The following is a 16,597-nucleotide window of genomic DNA, read 5'->3' as shown; positions in this document are numbered from 1 at the left end:
AATATTCCTTTGGATAGAATTGGGGTCTGCTGTTCATTTTTCCAGTAGTATGTTGGGTTACTGTCTGGAAAAGCCTTTATCTATCATGGCCAACAACTCGACTGAAGGTATCGCCTGTCTGGCTTTGCTATTTGTCGAGTAACTTTTAGTTATTTTTATATATATATATATATATATGTATGTATGTATGTATGCTCTGCATAAGCTTATTTTTATTTCCAATTTCACATAGAGCTAGCTCTACTTTTTCATAATACTCACATCACATTATTGTATTCAGTTCTGAATGTTAGCAAAGAGTTCTTAATTGATTTTACTTCATAAAAACAAGAAGTAACTTTGGAGATTCAGAGAAACAAATTCTGGCTAAGCTCAGACCTGAACTTTTTAAAAAGAGCTAGATAGACAATCTTTCAGAATGATTCCATTCTCTCACTTCTCTTCCTCCTTCCTTCCTCTCCCTTCCCTCCCCCTTCCCCTGTCACCCCTCCTTCTTTTCTCCTTTCTTTCCTTCTGTCTCTCCTTTATCTCTTTCTTTCTCTCTTGCCTGTATATGTGTATGTGATGTGTATGTTCACATGTGTAGGAGCACTCGGTATCTATGCAGTTGTATGTGTGTGTGTATGTACATGTATGTAGAAGCCTGAAGTAGCTATCAGGTATCTTCTTCAGTTGTTTTCTACTTCATTATTAAGACAGGGTGTCCTGCTGAACCTGGAGCGCATCAGTTCTGGCTAGTTTAGCTAGCCAGCTTGCCCTGTCTCCTGTCTCTGCCTCTCCCCAGTTCTAGGCTTCCATGCCTATCCAGCTCTTAGGTAGGTTCTCATGCTTACATTGCAAGTGATTTTTCCAGTAAGCCTTCTCCTAAACCCCTGATTATGTTTTTAAACAATAGGTTTCTTGCTGATAATTCAAACCCCTAATAATATTTCAAATGCTCTCTTTTGATAACCTGCCATAAAATTATTTTCTTTGTTCACAGACAGTGGAGCCTACAGGTAGGAAGAAATGTTGTGCCCCAGAGTCAATTTCAGAAAGTGTACTTTCTTAGCAGTCTTTGCTTGTCTTTTAGACTTCCAGTCTTTCATAAACAGTTCATAAAGATCAAGAAGTGATGATAATTTACTTTTCTAAACCAGGGGCTAACAAATTGCTTTTTTGTAAAGGGTCTGATAGTAAATGTTTTAGATTCAGGATACGCTGGTGATGGGGAGGGGGGTGACACATATGTTCTCTAGCACATCACATGTTATTTTTCATTAGTATTATTTTGAAGTTACTCTTTAAAAATGTATGAAACATTTCTTAGTTTTTCACAGTTTTACCAAAACAGGCTACAGGCCATTATTGACTATTCTTTGATCCTAGTATGCTTTTGCTAAAGAAATAATCAGTCTTATTGGTGATTTGCTTAGGAATTGCTTTCTTTCCCCAGGAAAAATACCATCACTGATTATTGCTTATCTGCCACCCATTGCCATGTATTAGGGGTTTTTTTTGTTGTTGTTGTTTTTTTGGTTTTTGTTTTTGTTTTTGTTTTTTTTTTGCTTTTAAGTTACAACCAAAACCACATTGTGCACGAACTGGTTCTAGTAAGCTAGAATAGTAAGACAGGGGAGGTCTTTGTCATCAGAGAGGGGTACTATTGTTGCAGTACAGTATTATAGTTTCCTGTTTATACTTGAGACTTTGGCATATTTGACCTAAAACCCATAATTTATGTATATCCAAATTATTATAGGCATCAATACTAAAAAGACATGTAACATTTTATTGTACTTCATTTCGCTTCTGCGAGTTGAGTAATAGTAGTGCTTGAGACTACGTTAGGCACAAATTAGTTCATTTAATCCTTATGAGAATCTTATAAGATAGGTATTGTTTAACACCAGCTAATCTACCCATCACTATAGTTTTATCATTTCAAGAATGTTACGTAAATGGAATGTACATTATAACTTTTTGTGACTGACTTTTTCACTCAGCATAATTCTATTGTAAATTTCCAAGTTGTATGTATTAGTAACTTGACCTTGTATATTGCTGACTGTAAGTTCATTGCTCCAATTGTTTAACCTTTACCACAGGAAGGTATTTTTTTCTATTGTGAGTAAATTTGCTATGAACATTTGTGTTGATGTTTTTTAACTTATTTATTTTTAAAATTATTGGAGGTTGGGGGGTCACACATGCTACAGTGCAGGTGTGGAGGTCAGAGAATAAGCTTTTAGTCAACTCTCTTTTCCTTTTACTTGACTTCTAGGGAATCAGACTCAGCTTGTCAAGGTTTGTGCAGCAAGCACTTTTACCTGCTGAACCACTGAGCCATCTTGCTGGCCCCAGGGAAAGTTTTCATTTTATCGGTGATTTTTTTAAAAGGCAGATTGTTTTTTTTGTGCTCACATGTCCATACTTATTTCACGTGTGTGTGTGTGTGTGTGTGTGTGTGTGTGTGTGTGTGTTTTACAGGAGAGTGAACCCACTATTATTGTAAGTATACCTCAGTTTGTCTCCTTATACTAATGAACATTGAGGGTTTTTTACCCTTATTTTGCTTTCATGAATAATGATGTGAAGAATGACCTTATAGATATCACTTAGTTTATGAGAACTGTAGGATATAAACCTAAAAACTGGAATTTCTGGGTCTTATAAAAATTGATACTTAACTTTACTCTAAATGCAGTAAAATTGCTCTCCAAACTGATAAAACCAGTTTATTATTTTCACCATTTGTTTATGAGAGTTCTTTTCTGTTTTTTCAATACTAGTTATGTTCAGACTTTATAATTTTTATAAATTTGATGGGTATTAAATATTGATTTAAATTTGTCTTTCACCAATTGTAGGTGAGGCTAGACATTTTTGTGTAAGAATTATCTTTGGTGGCCAGTGAGATGGCTAAGTGGATAAAAATGCTTGCTGCTAATTAGTGTATCCCTGATGACCTGAGTTAGATCCCCAGAACCCACATAAAGGTAGGAAAAAGCCCAGTTGTCTTCTGACCTCTACATACACACCATGGCATGTGCCCTTTCCCCCAAATCATACACACAGAGCGAATAATAAAATTTTTAAAAAGTAAGGAATTTTCTCTGGGTCAAAACATCTCTTCCATCAAATGCTTAGCCATTGGGTGCATTTCTTCTGTATGATTGATCTCTTTTATTTCTTTCTATTTTTAAACAGTTGGTTTCTTTCCATTGTAATCTAGAAAATCAGTACTTTAAGGACATAACAAATTCAGAATCTTTTTTTGACTTGGGATCCAGAAAACTTGCAAATTGGTTATTCAGTCTCTTTAAATTCTTATAATTGGGAACCAACCTTTTATCCTGAGTTTTCTTACACTCAAGATCTATTAATAGTTGAGATGAGCAACATTTCTCTGCAAAAGTATTCCAACTGAAAAAAAAAAAAAGAATCAAAAAGAAATGATAGGATATCACTATTTTACAACTTCTAAATTTGATGGATCAAGGCAGTAGTCGGTCATTAAAGGTGCTGATCACAAAAGGAGAGGCAACCAAAAATTGCATGCTTCCTGAGGGAGATTAGCTTCTTAGTTCACTTCCTAGGTGACTGGGAATGTTATTTTTACAATCATTATGAATCATTGAGATAGACACACTGTTACATGTTTCAGTCCATTGTACTTATTGTCTGTACCCATATTTACTCGTTTGGGGTCAGTAGAAATCTATTTGAGATTGTTCCCAAATCTCTTTGACGTGACTCTGCCACCTCAAAAAGCAGAGGTTAGGATGTGATAGGCTTACTTCGTCCAGATCTGAAACAGCCATTTCTAAATGTCCTCCGTTCTTTTTGTGGGAAATGGTATTTGGAGACTACAAGTTGGCCACTAAAGGTGCTCATTGCTATTGGGTTGGCTACCCTCTAATATCTCTCTCTCCCTCCCTCTTCCTATCTCTCTCTTCCCTTCTCCGTGTGTGTGTGTGTGTGTGTGTGTGTGTGTGTGTGTGTGTGTGTGTGTATACATATATACAGGTACATATGGAAGCCAGAGATTGACCTCAGGTGTTACCCTCAAGAAGGCTGTCTACTCCTTTGGGATAAGGTCTCAAATTGGCTTAAAAGTTCACCAGTTAGGCTAGGGAACCTCCTGTTGTGTGTTTAGTAACACTCACACCCCTTCCACCTCATGCTGAGATTTCAAGCTCATGCTACTACACCTGATATTGTTGTGTGAATTCTGGAGATTGAGCTCAGGTCTTCATGCTTGTAAGACAAGAACCTTCTGACAGAGCCATCCCCTACCCGCAAACCTCTCTCTAAGACTTCTTAGTGGACCTGAAGTCACTGAAAATAGTCAGTCAGTGCTACATAGTGAGATCCTGCCTCAAAAAAAATTTTAAAGTCAAAGATAAAATAGATGGTGTGTTTATGCTACTACTTCTTAGTCAAGATTACAAGACTGGAATGATGAGAGAGAGAGAGAGAGAGAGAGAGAGAGAGAGAGAGAGAGAGAGATCTTAGTGGTAAAGTGCCTCTCTAGCATATTAATACCAATACTTTGCCAACATATGCAATCTCTGAAAATAGTTTCAGAATTTTTTGTTAGCTGGCTGACTTGTTACTTCTTCCACTTAATTTTTAATTCTAGAAATTTTTTCTATGGTTTATTTTATTTTGATTTTGTTTTGTTATATAAAATATTTTCATGGTTCTAAAAGTAATGTTAGTAACACAGACTATAGACTAATTGTTGTCCTGTATTTACTGTTATTTTCCTATCTCCTACTACTACCACCATTCTGTTCCTTCTGAATTAACCCTTTTCTAAACTTCCATGATTTGGGATATTAATTTTTCATTCAATGATTGATACACATAAGTGGAAATAAATATAAGTACAAATTAGACACATGTATATGGAAATTTGATTTAAGACTGTGCGAGTTACTTTTTACAAATACTTGACCAATTCCTTTAAGAAGGAATTGGTTTTTTGGGCTCACAGTTTGAGGGGATACAGTCTGTCATGACAGAGAAGGTATTAGGTGGCAAGGACACCTTGCATCTATAGTCAGGAAGCAGAGAATGATGAATGCTAGTGCTCAGGTAACCTTTTCCTTTTTAGGCATTCGAGAGCCCTAGCCCAAGGAGATGATGCTGCCCACATTCAAGGTGGTTCTTCCCATCTCAGTTAACCTAATCTAAATAAATCTCTCACAGGCATGGCCAGAGGCTCTCTCTTCCATGATTCTAGATCCTGTTGACAGTATTAACTGTCACAAAGACTAAAGAGACGTTAAAGATTACTGAGGAAAGGTTGGAAGTATTTGGTAGAGAATACTGAGACAGCTGGTTTCCCACATGAAAAATTATAGAAATGACTAAATATGTACAGCAGAACTAAGTTTTAGAAGAAATTGTACAAGGTTATCTTTATGGCTTAAAAGTAAAGAAATGTATATGTGGGTATTCATGTGTGTGCATGTGCACACATGCACACTTATGGAGATGAGAGGTCATCCTCTGGTGCTGTTCCTCAGGAACGACCCACCTTAATTTTTAAATTAATTCTAAAAGTTTTAATTTTATGTATATGAGTGTTTTGCCTTTGTGTGTATGTAAGTGCACCACATACACGCAACGTCCAGGGAGGCCAGAACAGAGCATCGGATCCTCTGAGAGTGGAGTAGCTAATGGTGTCAGCCACTGGGAACCAAACATTTGGTTCCTCTGCAAAAGCATCCAGTACTCTTTGAACTACTGAGTCATCTTTCCAGTAACACCCCCCTTGATTTTTGATAACAGCATTTTTCACTGGCCTAGGGCTTTCCAAGTAGGCCAGACTACCTGGCTAGCAAGTACCTCTCTCTGTCTCTCCAGCAGTAGGACTGCATGTGCACACCACCAACCTGTTTCTTACTTGCTAGGGATGGCACTCTGTCCTTATGCTTGCATGACAAGCACATTAGCCAAAAGAATTCCTTTTCTTTCTTTCTTTTTTTTCTCTTTTGAATCAGGGTCTCTTTGGCCTGGCACTCACTATGTATACCAGCCTGGCCTTGTACTCACAGACATCCGTCTGCTTCTGCTTCCTGAGTGCTGGGATTAAAGGCAGGTGCCACCACACTCAGCCCCAAAAAGAATTCTTAAGGCAAAGAACAGAAACCATAAAGGCAGAGACTAATAAAGATTTAAATTTCTATACAACAAAGACATAAACAGACTGGAGGAAGATAGTAATGAAAGGATATGGAGAATAGAGGAAAATAAAATAGGATTTCCTCAGATTGCATCCAGTTTAGATACAGATTCTATGTGATTTGATGCATCTGATTAAAACACTTCTAAAATCTCAGTGTATACAAATGAAGATACAAATACCTTTCAGGACTTAGGAGGATTAGTGAAAATGTACATTTAGAATGAAGCATTGCATCAATAGTAAACAATAATTGTAATTTACAGCACTTAACTAAATTAAGATTCAATTAAGCTACTTAAAATTAACTGAAAATGTTGAAGACTATAAAGAAATCAAAGAATAACTTTTGCTTTAATCTTACAGTATATTCTGAAGCTTGAAATAAAAACTTTTTGAAAAGGTATGAAGAATTTGAAATAGATGCTTTTGGTCACAAGGCTACAGACCACTCAAGTAATGAAAACAGAAATTAAGATGGAATTGTTATAAAGATTCTTAATGCTTGGCAACTAGAACTAGTATTCTTTTTACTTTTCCCTCCTACTCACTGCTTCTAAGCTGTGGTTTTTCACAGTTCATATTATAAGTGGCATCTTTTTACATCTTTGTGCTCATTTAACTTTTGTGTCTGTATTGTTCCTTTAGGGTTTATTTTTAAATATGCTTTAAGAAATAAAAGCAGTACACCATTAGGTTTAATTTAAAAAAATTTTTTGAGAGGGCAATGGAAAGATGGCACAGTGGTTAAGAGCTCTGGCTTCTCTTGCAGAGGACCAGGCTTTGGTTCCTAGCACCCACGTAGTGGCTAACAACCATCCATAACTCCAGTTCCAGTGGATCTAATGCCCTCTTCTGGCCTCCATGGGCATTGCGTGCATGTGGTGTGTTTACATACATGCACGCAAGACACTCATACACATAAAATAAAAATTAATTTAAAAATTAATTTTTTTCCCTACATAATCAGTCTCCCTGTGGTATGGACATTGTACTTTTGAGCTCATAGCAACTGTGATTACCTGTGCAAGATCTGCCGTTCAGTACTCTGTCATGGAAAGGGGAGGGGCTCATGGAGTCCCACCCCTCCCTGAGGATTTACATGCAGTTAGTTGTTGATATGGAGGAGGTTAATGGAAGAGGTACTGCTCATGTAAATAAACCAATACCCACTGTCCTATAAACAACCCTAATGTAACTCATCCCTCACCCTCCATGCCTAGACATGAAAGTAAAAGGTGATTTAGTTGGAAAGAGGATTGGGGAGTGGGAGTGGAATGAGGAGTATAAGGGGGTGGGTATGATGGCAGTATGTTGTAAGTGTGAAGGTGTTATAATGAAACCCATTGTTAAGATAATTAAAATATGTTAATAAAAACATTTTGGAAAGCCAGTCTTTCTATTGAGGCAGCCACTTTTAATCTTGTGATGGTTAGTTTCAACTGTCAACTTGATACCATGTAAAATAACCAAGGAGTCTCAATAAAGGATTGTCTAGATTAAGATGGCCTGTAGGCATGTCTGTGAGTCCTGCCCAGTGTTGGTGGTACTGTTCTCTGGGCAAGGGAGCCTGGATTGTGTGATAGAGGAGGTGAGCTGAGCACTAACATGCATGCATTTAATCAGTTCCTCTCTGTTCTTGACTGTGGGTATGATATGACCAGTTCTCTCAAGCCACTGCCTGTCACTTCCCTACCTTGACCTACTGTAATTTGAAATTGTAAGCCAACTAAACTTTTTACGCTTTAAGTTACTTTTGTATATTTTCATGACAGGAAAAGAAACATACTTTTTTAGTGTTCATCTTCAAGTAATATTACTGTCTTTTAAAACTTTTAAATTATGGTATCTTTATTTCATTACTATTTAAGATGAAAATTTGGTCTTTTCGCTTCTAGCATACTTTCTATATTTTTTGGTTATGGTTTTACTGTTAAATCTGTATCAGTGTATGTTAGGCAGGTGTTAACAGTTGATAGAGGTAAAAAACAGTGATTATGTTTCTTGATTAGTTTCTTTTCAAAGGAAAGGTTTTCCTCTCTTTGTACTTGCTTTTACTATGTGTTGTCACAAAGTCTTTCATACTATGGTCAAAGAGTCGCACAGTCTATTAGTTTTGTTTTTTTCTGTAGACATTTTTTGCTGGAGCCATTCACTTCCTTGCTCTGCCCTGGGCTGTTGCTGTTAGCTTGCTGTGTGGTCATCCATCCTCCCAGGGTTGCCTTGCTTCTCATGTTAGTTTCCAATTCTTGGATTTCATGCTTTCTTCCTTTTAGATTTTCTCTATTCATTGGGATGTATCTTCTTGTAGCTTCCTAAGAAAGCATATATAGTAGAAGGTGAATTTTTTTTTTTAGGCCTTCCATATCTGAAATTAAGAGTTTTAATCTGGAAAGCCATCCATCCAAATTTTGAACGTGATAATCATGTCTTAACTTTCTATATTGCTGCCAACAAATCTAATGATTTGTTATTGTTGTGTATGTGTGTATTGCAGTTTTTTAATTTCATTTAAATTTGAATTTTTTTGCTTTACATTTGTTTCTTTTTCTGTAGTATCTTGTTCGTGTTTTGTGGTTTAAGCAGTAATTTTCTGGATACATTTTCTTTGTTTCCTCTGTAATCCTTGGTGTTTATTTTTTCTTAAGTATCTAAACTACTCCATTATCCATTGGTACTCGAATCAGGTCATTTAACTGATGGTATTTTTATCTGTCAGTTTTTCCATAGAGGAATTCTTCAGTCTTATTCCTGAGTAGTTGAGTTAAGGAATGGACTTAGAGGAGTGGGGTGGCTGTGATGGAATAGATAGTTCATAGTGTGGATTTTCCCTTTATCTCCTTTGATAAGAAGTCTTTGGTGTGGCTAGTGAACCTACCCACAGTCCACAAGTTTTCTAAAGAAGACTTTGTAAATTAACTTTCAGGCTGATACTATTTGAGAGGAAAAGTAGTTCTCTAGCTGTGGAGGAGGAAAAAGTCTAATTATGTATATAGAAATTTTCATCCAGTCTCCTTGTTTTCAAACATCTCCAGCCCAGCCCCCCTTTTCCAAGGGTAACTTGATTTTAACTAAGCTCTAGATTCAAAGGAGGAAGGGGCTTCCTGATCCATACTGTCTATTCTCCTTTCCTAGCCATTTTATATTTTACTGTTCTTTTATCTGCTAATCCATATCCTTGATAATTCTGACATTTTGATTAATTTTCACTTCATGTCATCAGCTCTAAGGACATAGGCCATTTAGATAAAAATTTGCTTTTGTCAGAAAGGGATTTTGAGACAAGCACATGATCATTCTGCCCTGTTTAACCAGAAACCATCTGTGGTCACATTTTTGTTAGAGGAAATCTGCCATACATGCTTTAACAGTGGCTCTTTGAGAGTGAGTAGCTCATCAGTGGTACAGTACTCTGTGGAATGGTAACAGACATGATTGAGGTGGGTCCAGGGAAAGGCAGACATCTATGAAGACAAGAGATGGTTTATGTAAAGAGTTCTGAATTCACAAATTGAAGTAGAGAAATTATCAGGATGGGCTTTGCTATTTGTAGAGCCTTGATTTTAATTTTGATTGGCATGCATTCAGTATGTCAGAGAATACTTATGCTGCATATTTTGTTGCATGTTTGTTGTATAAATAACCAGAGAACAGAGTGTGAGTAGGTGAGTAAAACTGTGGACATTGATTATATATTGTCTAAAGGCCATGTGATGGAGACCAAAGTAAAAAAATAGAATGTTTTGCAGTCAAGAAACAGAAAGGTATAGCCCTTAAAAAATACTGTTCTAAAATGCTGTGTTTTAGCAAAGCAACATTCCTTTCCCTTTCCTACATTGAAACTGAGAAACAGACATCTAACTTCAGCTTTATTACTAATAGAAGTCATATTGGAAGGTGAGATAAAAATATAAAACTAAAAGGACTTTCTAGTGTTAAACCCTGCAGTATACACTTACCTAGCACTGGTTACTTGGTCATTGACATCAGGTATACACTTGTAAGGGCAGTTGTCTTTTTGTGCTTACCATTCGGTGGAGGCCTCTGAAGGAAGATCCTGAGGGAACTTAGACCCTTCTTAAGTTCTCCCAACTTCACCAATCAGGAAACAGTGAAAGGGTAGAAAGTATCCATACTTTTCCCACCTGGAGATTTGAGTGGAAAGGTAGCAGGGAATAAATGTTTCCCTTTAATATACAATATGTAGTGGGCCTGGCATAATAGTGACATTCATATTGATGATAATCCTGTGAAGTAATGGGCAGGAATGACGCATAATTGTGTGCTCCATTGAATCAGAGACCACCCATTTTTACCATGCTTGGTTGGCTCCTTTAATCTGAAAACATACTGTCATATTTTGGTTATTGGAAATTTGTTCTGTGTTCTAAGTGTTTTCATTCCAGTAGACAGCTGTGCTTCTTGGATACTTGGATATGAGTATGGCCAAATGCTAAATTACTTTGAAAAGTATTTCTAGCTAGAAGTAGTATTTACCAGTTAATTTAGAGCTTGGACTAGGGTTAATTTAGTGTTGGACTAGGGTTGGAGTGCTTTATATATTCTGTGAGCAGGCTGTACTGATTGCTTCCCCATGGAGAGGCTGCTGCTTTCACCTAGGGAGCAGCCACACTTTCCTGGTGGCTGCTGCAGGGGATTTTCTGCTTTCTTTGCACTTCATTTTTCCTTCTTAGAGTGATCATGCATACCTTTAAATTTTCTTGTTTCTTTTAAGTTCATTATTAATACACCTTTACCATGAGAAATCTTTATATACAGAGAGGTATATGCCCTTGTTAATGTTGCTGATATCTTAGTTGTCCTTGTCTCTTACATCAAGACATTTCCAGCCCTATTGCCTTTCACCTTCCCTCCTTTCCTTGTATATAGGGAGTATTTTACTAATTTTGTTTGGTTGACTGGGCTGTGACACTAACCCATTATTTGCAAGATTAATAGCACGAAAAAGTATTTTCTGGGTTTCAAAAATAGCGGTGTTAATAAACTTAAAATATTCAGCTCGTACTCTTATTTTAGAAATGCTGTTTTAGTCAACAGCTTTTAGTCTGTCCTAGTTTGTTCTTCATTGCTGTGACAAAATACTCTGACTACTACCAACTTGGGGAAGAAAGGGTTTATTCAGCTTACAACTCCCAGGTTGCTGTTCATCAGGGAGCCCGAGGTAGGAACTCAGGGCAGGAACCTGGAAGCAGGAGCTGGAGCACAGGCTGTGGAGGAATGCTGCTTACTGGCTTTGTCAACCTTCTTTCTTATGCAACACAGGCCCACCTGCCCAGGGGTGGCACCACCCACAGTGGGCTGGGCCCTCCCACATCACTCATTAAGAAGATGACCCTCAGACATGGCCATAGGCCAGTCCAATAGAGGCAATTCCCCAATTGAGGCTCCCTCAACCCAGGTGTGTCAAGTTGACACTAAAGCTATCCAGCACATAGTCTCTTTTTTTTCTGAGTGCTTTGTATGGAGTATATAAGTATAACTAAAGCAATTGCTGCTTTAATTACAAAAAAAATTTGTCTTTGTATCTGATAACATAAAGAATATATGGAATAAACAGAGGTGTGCTGAAACACCTGTATCTGGTTTGGAAAAAACAGAACATCTACATCTATGGTTCTTGTATAGTGAAATGAAAATGCTAGAATAATTGGAGTGTAGTGTCAGGGTAAAGAAGTCTTTGCCCTGACTCTGATTTAGCACATTGTCAGATCGCCTGTCTATTCTCACTATTAATTTTTCTAAACTTCCCCAGCTTTTCTTGTCCTTTCCCCTGCCTCACAAGCAGGGGGCGCTGGCTTTTTATCACAACAGAGTAAGAAGATAGAGCAGATAGGAGGTGGAGGAGCAAGAGGTGAGATTAGGTAGGTGTGTAAAAGATGCTCATGCAATACTTTATACATAGCCTTGCCCTTGAACTTTTGGAAATTTCTGTTTAACGTAGAAAATAGTATATTGGGCTAACTCTGTTTGGACTCTCAAAACTCTTTCTCTAAAATGTCTTCTAATTGTATTAGCTACCTGAGTAACTGTCTTGTTGCTAGTCTGCACACTAAAGGCATTCATTCATGTGTGCAGCTGCAAATATAGCGTCTATCATTGTAGAAGAATGAGTAATTTTAAGTGATCTGTAGTTTATAGGACCTCAGCATCTCACTGAATTTGATAGGATTCTTTGAAAGGATGATAATCAGATAACTTAAAACAATATAGACAAGAAAAATAGGTTTAATTTTAGGAATATTTGTAGATTAATCATAATTACAAAATAATCTCATAATTCACCAATAACAGTAACTCCTGACTTAGTAACTTTATTGTATAGAATGTCATATAAGCTTAATACAGTAACTGTATTAGATTTTAGAATGTGAGACTCATTGGGTCATAAACTATCCACTACATAGGGAGGCTGACACAGTAAATTTAGTATGTATAAACAAATTAACCGCCTGGTCCATAATAAGTGCTATTTAAGTTTGTAAATATTAGTTAACATTTGTTTTTTGTTTTTTTATTGTTAAAATTTTAAAGAATAAAATAGCTCAGAGCTTACCTGAAGTGACCGATTTTATCAACTATACAGTCTATTTCTATCACAACTATTATGCATTATCTTTAAGAATGTCATACTGAATCTGCAAATATCAAAAGACATTTCACATGGGACAATTACGTAAGATGGTCATTTCCCGTTACACCTTGATATGCAGGCAGCCTTAAATAACCTACCTGACTGTGACTGGTCTTTTCTTATTGCCTTGTTCTGAGTCTTGCCATGTATTTCAATATATAATTTGTGTACTTTAGCTTTTTCAGTAAGTTAGACATCAACATATTTTAAAATGCCAAACAGTGCATGTCAGAGAGAAATTTTTAATTCCCTTTTCCATCTTTGAAATTCTATCCTGATAGTCTCCCTTGCCCAGAAGTAGAGAACAATTCCTTGTGTGTTCTTTGAAAACTGTTCTGTGCACTCACAAACACATGCTTGTATATCCACCATGCCCCTTTACACACATACCTTGGTACATAGTATATGCTCTTCTGTACTTGGCCTTGTTCACTTCATGTTTTTCTGTTTCATTCAGTTATGAGTGCACAGAGGCTCATTGGCATTCCTACCCAGGGCTGTAGTCTATGTTCCATATGTGTATAAACTGTCATTTCTCTTTTCCTGTAGATACTGCTTATTTTACATATTTTACATCTCACAGTGTCACAACTAATACTCTGTGTAAATTTATAAGAAATTCTTAGAACTGCCAAGTCGGAGAGAATGTATTCTACTTGCTACTTACCAGCATTTTGTTTCCTCCTCACATTCCAGAATAGCTTAATACCAACTTTTAGATCTTGATCTAGCTGATGAGTGAAAAATATTGTGTTTACCTCTCTTTAATTATGAGTGAGGATTTTTGTGGGAGATTTTTGTTCTGTTTTGTTTTCCATGTTTAAAAGTACATCAGTATTTTGCCAGTTTCTTGGGTTTTTTTTTTTTTAAGAAACCTGTTTAAAAAGTAGTCTTCTGATGGGCGTGGTGGTGCACGCCCTTAATCCCAGCACTCGGAGGCAGAGGCAGGCAGATCTCTGTGAGTTCCAGGCCCTGCCTGGTCTACATAGTGAGTTCCAGGACAGCTAGGACTACAGGGAGACCCTGTCTCAAAAGATGAAAAAAAAAAAGTAGTCTTCCATATGTTACTATTTTCTCGGTTCTTTGTCTGTGACTTAATGTTAATAAATTTCATATAAAGAAATTTAAATTTTTGTATAGTTAATCATTTTAAATTGGTTTTGGGCTTCTGAATTTGGGCTACTCATACATTTTCCTCCTGCATTTTATTTTGTTCTGTTTTGGTGTGTCTGCTTTTTGTGTTTTGTTTAAAATTTTGTCAGATGTGCCATTTATTGGTTTTACAAGTAGGTTAAGAATTAGCTCAGTTTGTTTTGATAACTAGTCATTTTAAAAGACAATTAATTGTTTTGCCTTTTATTTTCAATGATTTCCATTATATGATGTACACCAAGAGCTTATTTCTGGATTTTTAAAGTTCTTCCATAGTTTCTCCTGTGGCCAAATTAACATGTTCATCTCTATTATAATTACTGTTTTATATTTTGTCATGTACTTGGCACTTAAAAAAATAATTTCTCAATTAATGTTTTTATTGTTTCATCAAACTTTAAATCATTTGTAAAGCATATTTTCTGCCATTGTGCAATTCCTAAAACTACTTTTATATATAACTTCATAATTTCAACTCAGTTTGAAGAATTCTCTTTTTCTTTTCTAGCTTTTAACCTAGACAACGAGCAACCAGATTATGATATGGACTCAGAAGATGAGACATTATTAAATAGACTTAACAGAAAGATGGAAATTAAGCCTTTGCAATTTGAAATTATGATTGACAGACTTGAAAAAGCCAGCTCTAATCAGGTACTGTACCATGTAAAAAATGTCTTATAGTTAATCCAATTAGCACCTTTGTTTTTCATCCTCTGAGTGTGTTGCATTTTACTGTCTGTTGAATTTCTTTTCCTGACATCCTAGAATTTCTATTTACATTATTCTTTGAACAAAATACATCACTATAATTTTCCTGAGTGGGAGCATGAAGAAATGCTGTCCTTTAATAATTTACATATTACTTAAACTATTCAGAGAAAATTATTCTCGGGTAACAGAAAGTTTTCTTTAGTGAGGGGTTCCATAAATTTCACAGGGAACTTAAAATGTATTTTTTATTTTGGAAATAAATTAAACAGAACATGTCATGAGGCTTTAAACGTTTATCTTTTTGATTTAATTACCTCATGTCTGGGAATTAATTTTGAAGAAAAATTAGGTAGCTGAGGATATATAGTTCAACACAGTCAAGATGTTGTGTCCTAGCCCTAGCATCACAACAGTAAGAAGAGGCAGAGAGACATTTACCTGTAAGATGGAATATAATACAGACATTAAATTAATGGCTTTAAGTGGTGACTAATACCATAGGAAATTGTTCATTATATGATACTGGGTTTTGAAAACAGAATATAGAATTGTTTTACAGAGAACTCTTGAGGTTTTTTAAAAAACATTTGTACATCAAAAAAACATAAAAATACAACAAAATGCCAACACTGGTTGTATTTGGGGGCTGAAATTATTGGGGACTTATGTGTTCTTTATGAATTTTTTGTTTTGCAAATTTACTATAATAAAGAATGTATTATTATGTAATTCAATTTTAAAATAAACTTTAAAATTACTTTTTGTTTCTTTAAGAGTCCATGTGTATAGCTAAAGGCTACATAACAAGAAACAGTGCCAGATAGGAGATCCTTCCTTTGAGCTGTTGGCCAGAGTGGCCCAAGAGACTCCCAGACAGTAACCCAGCATAGAACTTGGAAAATGAACAGCAGACCCCAGTCTTATCTAAAGGAATGTTGGCAACTGATTGCTGCTAGATGAGGAAGAGGTGATTTTCCTAAAACAAGGAACTCTAGATAGGCTGACTAGATTCAGGAGAACTAGCAGTGGGGAACGGCTGGGGGCACTGATAACACAGTGGAAAGTAACAAGGAAGACAGAGTATATGGGCTCCAGTGGGGGCGGGGCTATAGGAGGGTGCCATTTGGGATGTGGGTATAAAGATGAATAAGATTGTTTGGAATGTTTTGTATGAAATACACAAAAACAATAAATTTGAAAAATGAATTATATTTGAGGAAGAATCATAAAAATTTGCTTCATGTTAATTAATAGATATGAAAAACAATACCATTGAAATCTACCTGATGACTTTATATCCATACTCAGGTGCCAGGGATCTCAGAAAGTAACCGATTGTGACTAGTAATAATCATATATATAGAGATATATAGAGATTAGAGACACATGTGCAAACATCTAAGCATTAGTTGCATTAAAAATGAGAGTTTTTCTCTATGAAACAGTATATTTTAAAAAGAAATGGAAATCTTTTTTTAAAGGTTAAAACCTCATTCAATTTTATGTCATAGGGTTTATACTAAGTACAATAATATATAACTGTATTAATTCAACACTGTAAACCTAAAAATTTACAGGCAGTTTTGGAAAGAAATGCATTTTCGCTCTGGAAACTATTATTGACTATGTCAATGCTGTTGTAATGAAATGCTTCTACTAATTATGTGGTTATTAAATAAATTTTTGTTAAAAAATTACTTTTTGTGTACCTGAGTAGTATATCAGTATGCTAATTATTCACTTATAAGGAAGTTGGAAATATAACAAAATTAACTATATAGTAGACTGTTAAAACTTTGCACTAGTTTACCTCTAAAAATTAATTTTCCTTACAACCTAAATTCTTTAAATCTCTAAGGTATTACCAGCTCTTTATTTCCCAAACGTTTCTGTTGGAAAATTAC

At 35.9% G+C, this 16,597-nt stretch overlaps 1 protein-coding gene across 2 annotated transcripts in view; it reads left to right on the top strand.

Moving 5' to 3' along the window:
* The window catches only part of Epc2 (enhancer of polycomb homolog 2), a 134,708-nt gene that overhangs the window by 79,938 nt on the left and 38,173 nt on the right, over positions 1 to 16,597 (top strand). For both annotated transcript variants that reach the window (XM_008825169.2, XM_008825168.2), the window contains exon 3: positions 14,488 to 14,633. In XM_008825169.2, coding sequence (XP_008823391.1) covers positions 14,488 to 14,633 — 146 coding nt within the window. The remainder of the gene's footprint in view (positions 1 to 14,487; positions 14,634 to 16,597) is intronic.

This window comes from Nannospalax galili, unplaced genomic scaffold, assembly GCF_000622305.1.
Source record: "Nannospalax galili isolate Female #2095 unplaced genomic scaffold, S.galili_v1.0 scaffold87, whole genome shotgun sequence".
Taxonomy (NCBI): Eukaryota; Metazoa; Chordata; class Mammalia; order Rodentia; family Spalacidae; genus Nannospalax; species Nannospalax galili.
Note: the sequence above shows the minus strand (reverse complement) of the source record. Positions and strands in the feature narration are given on the sequence as shown.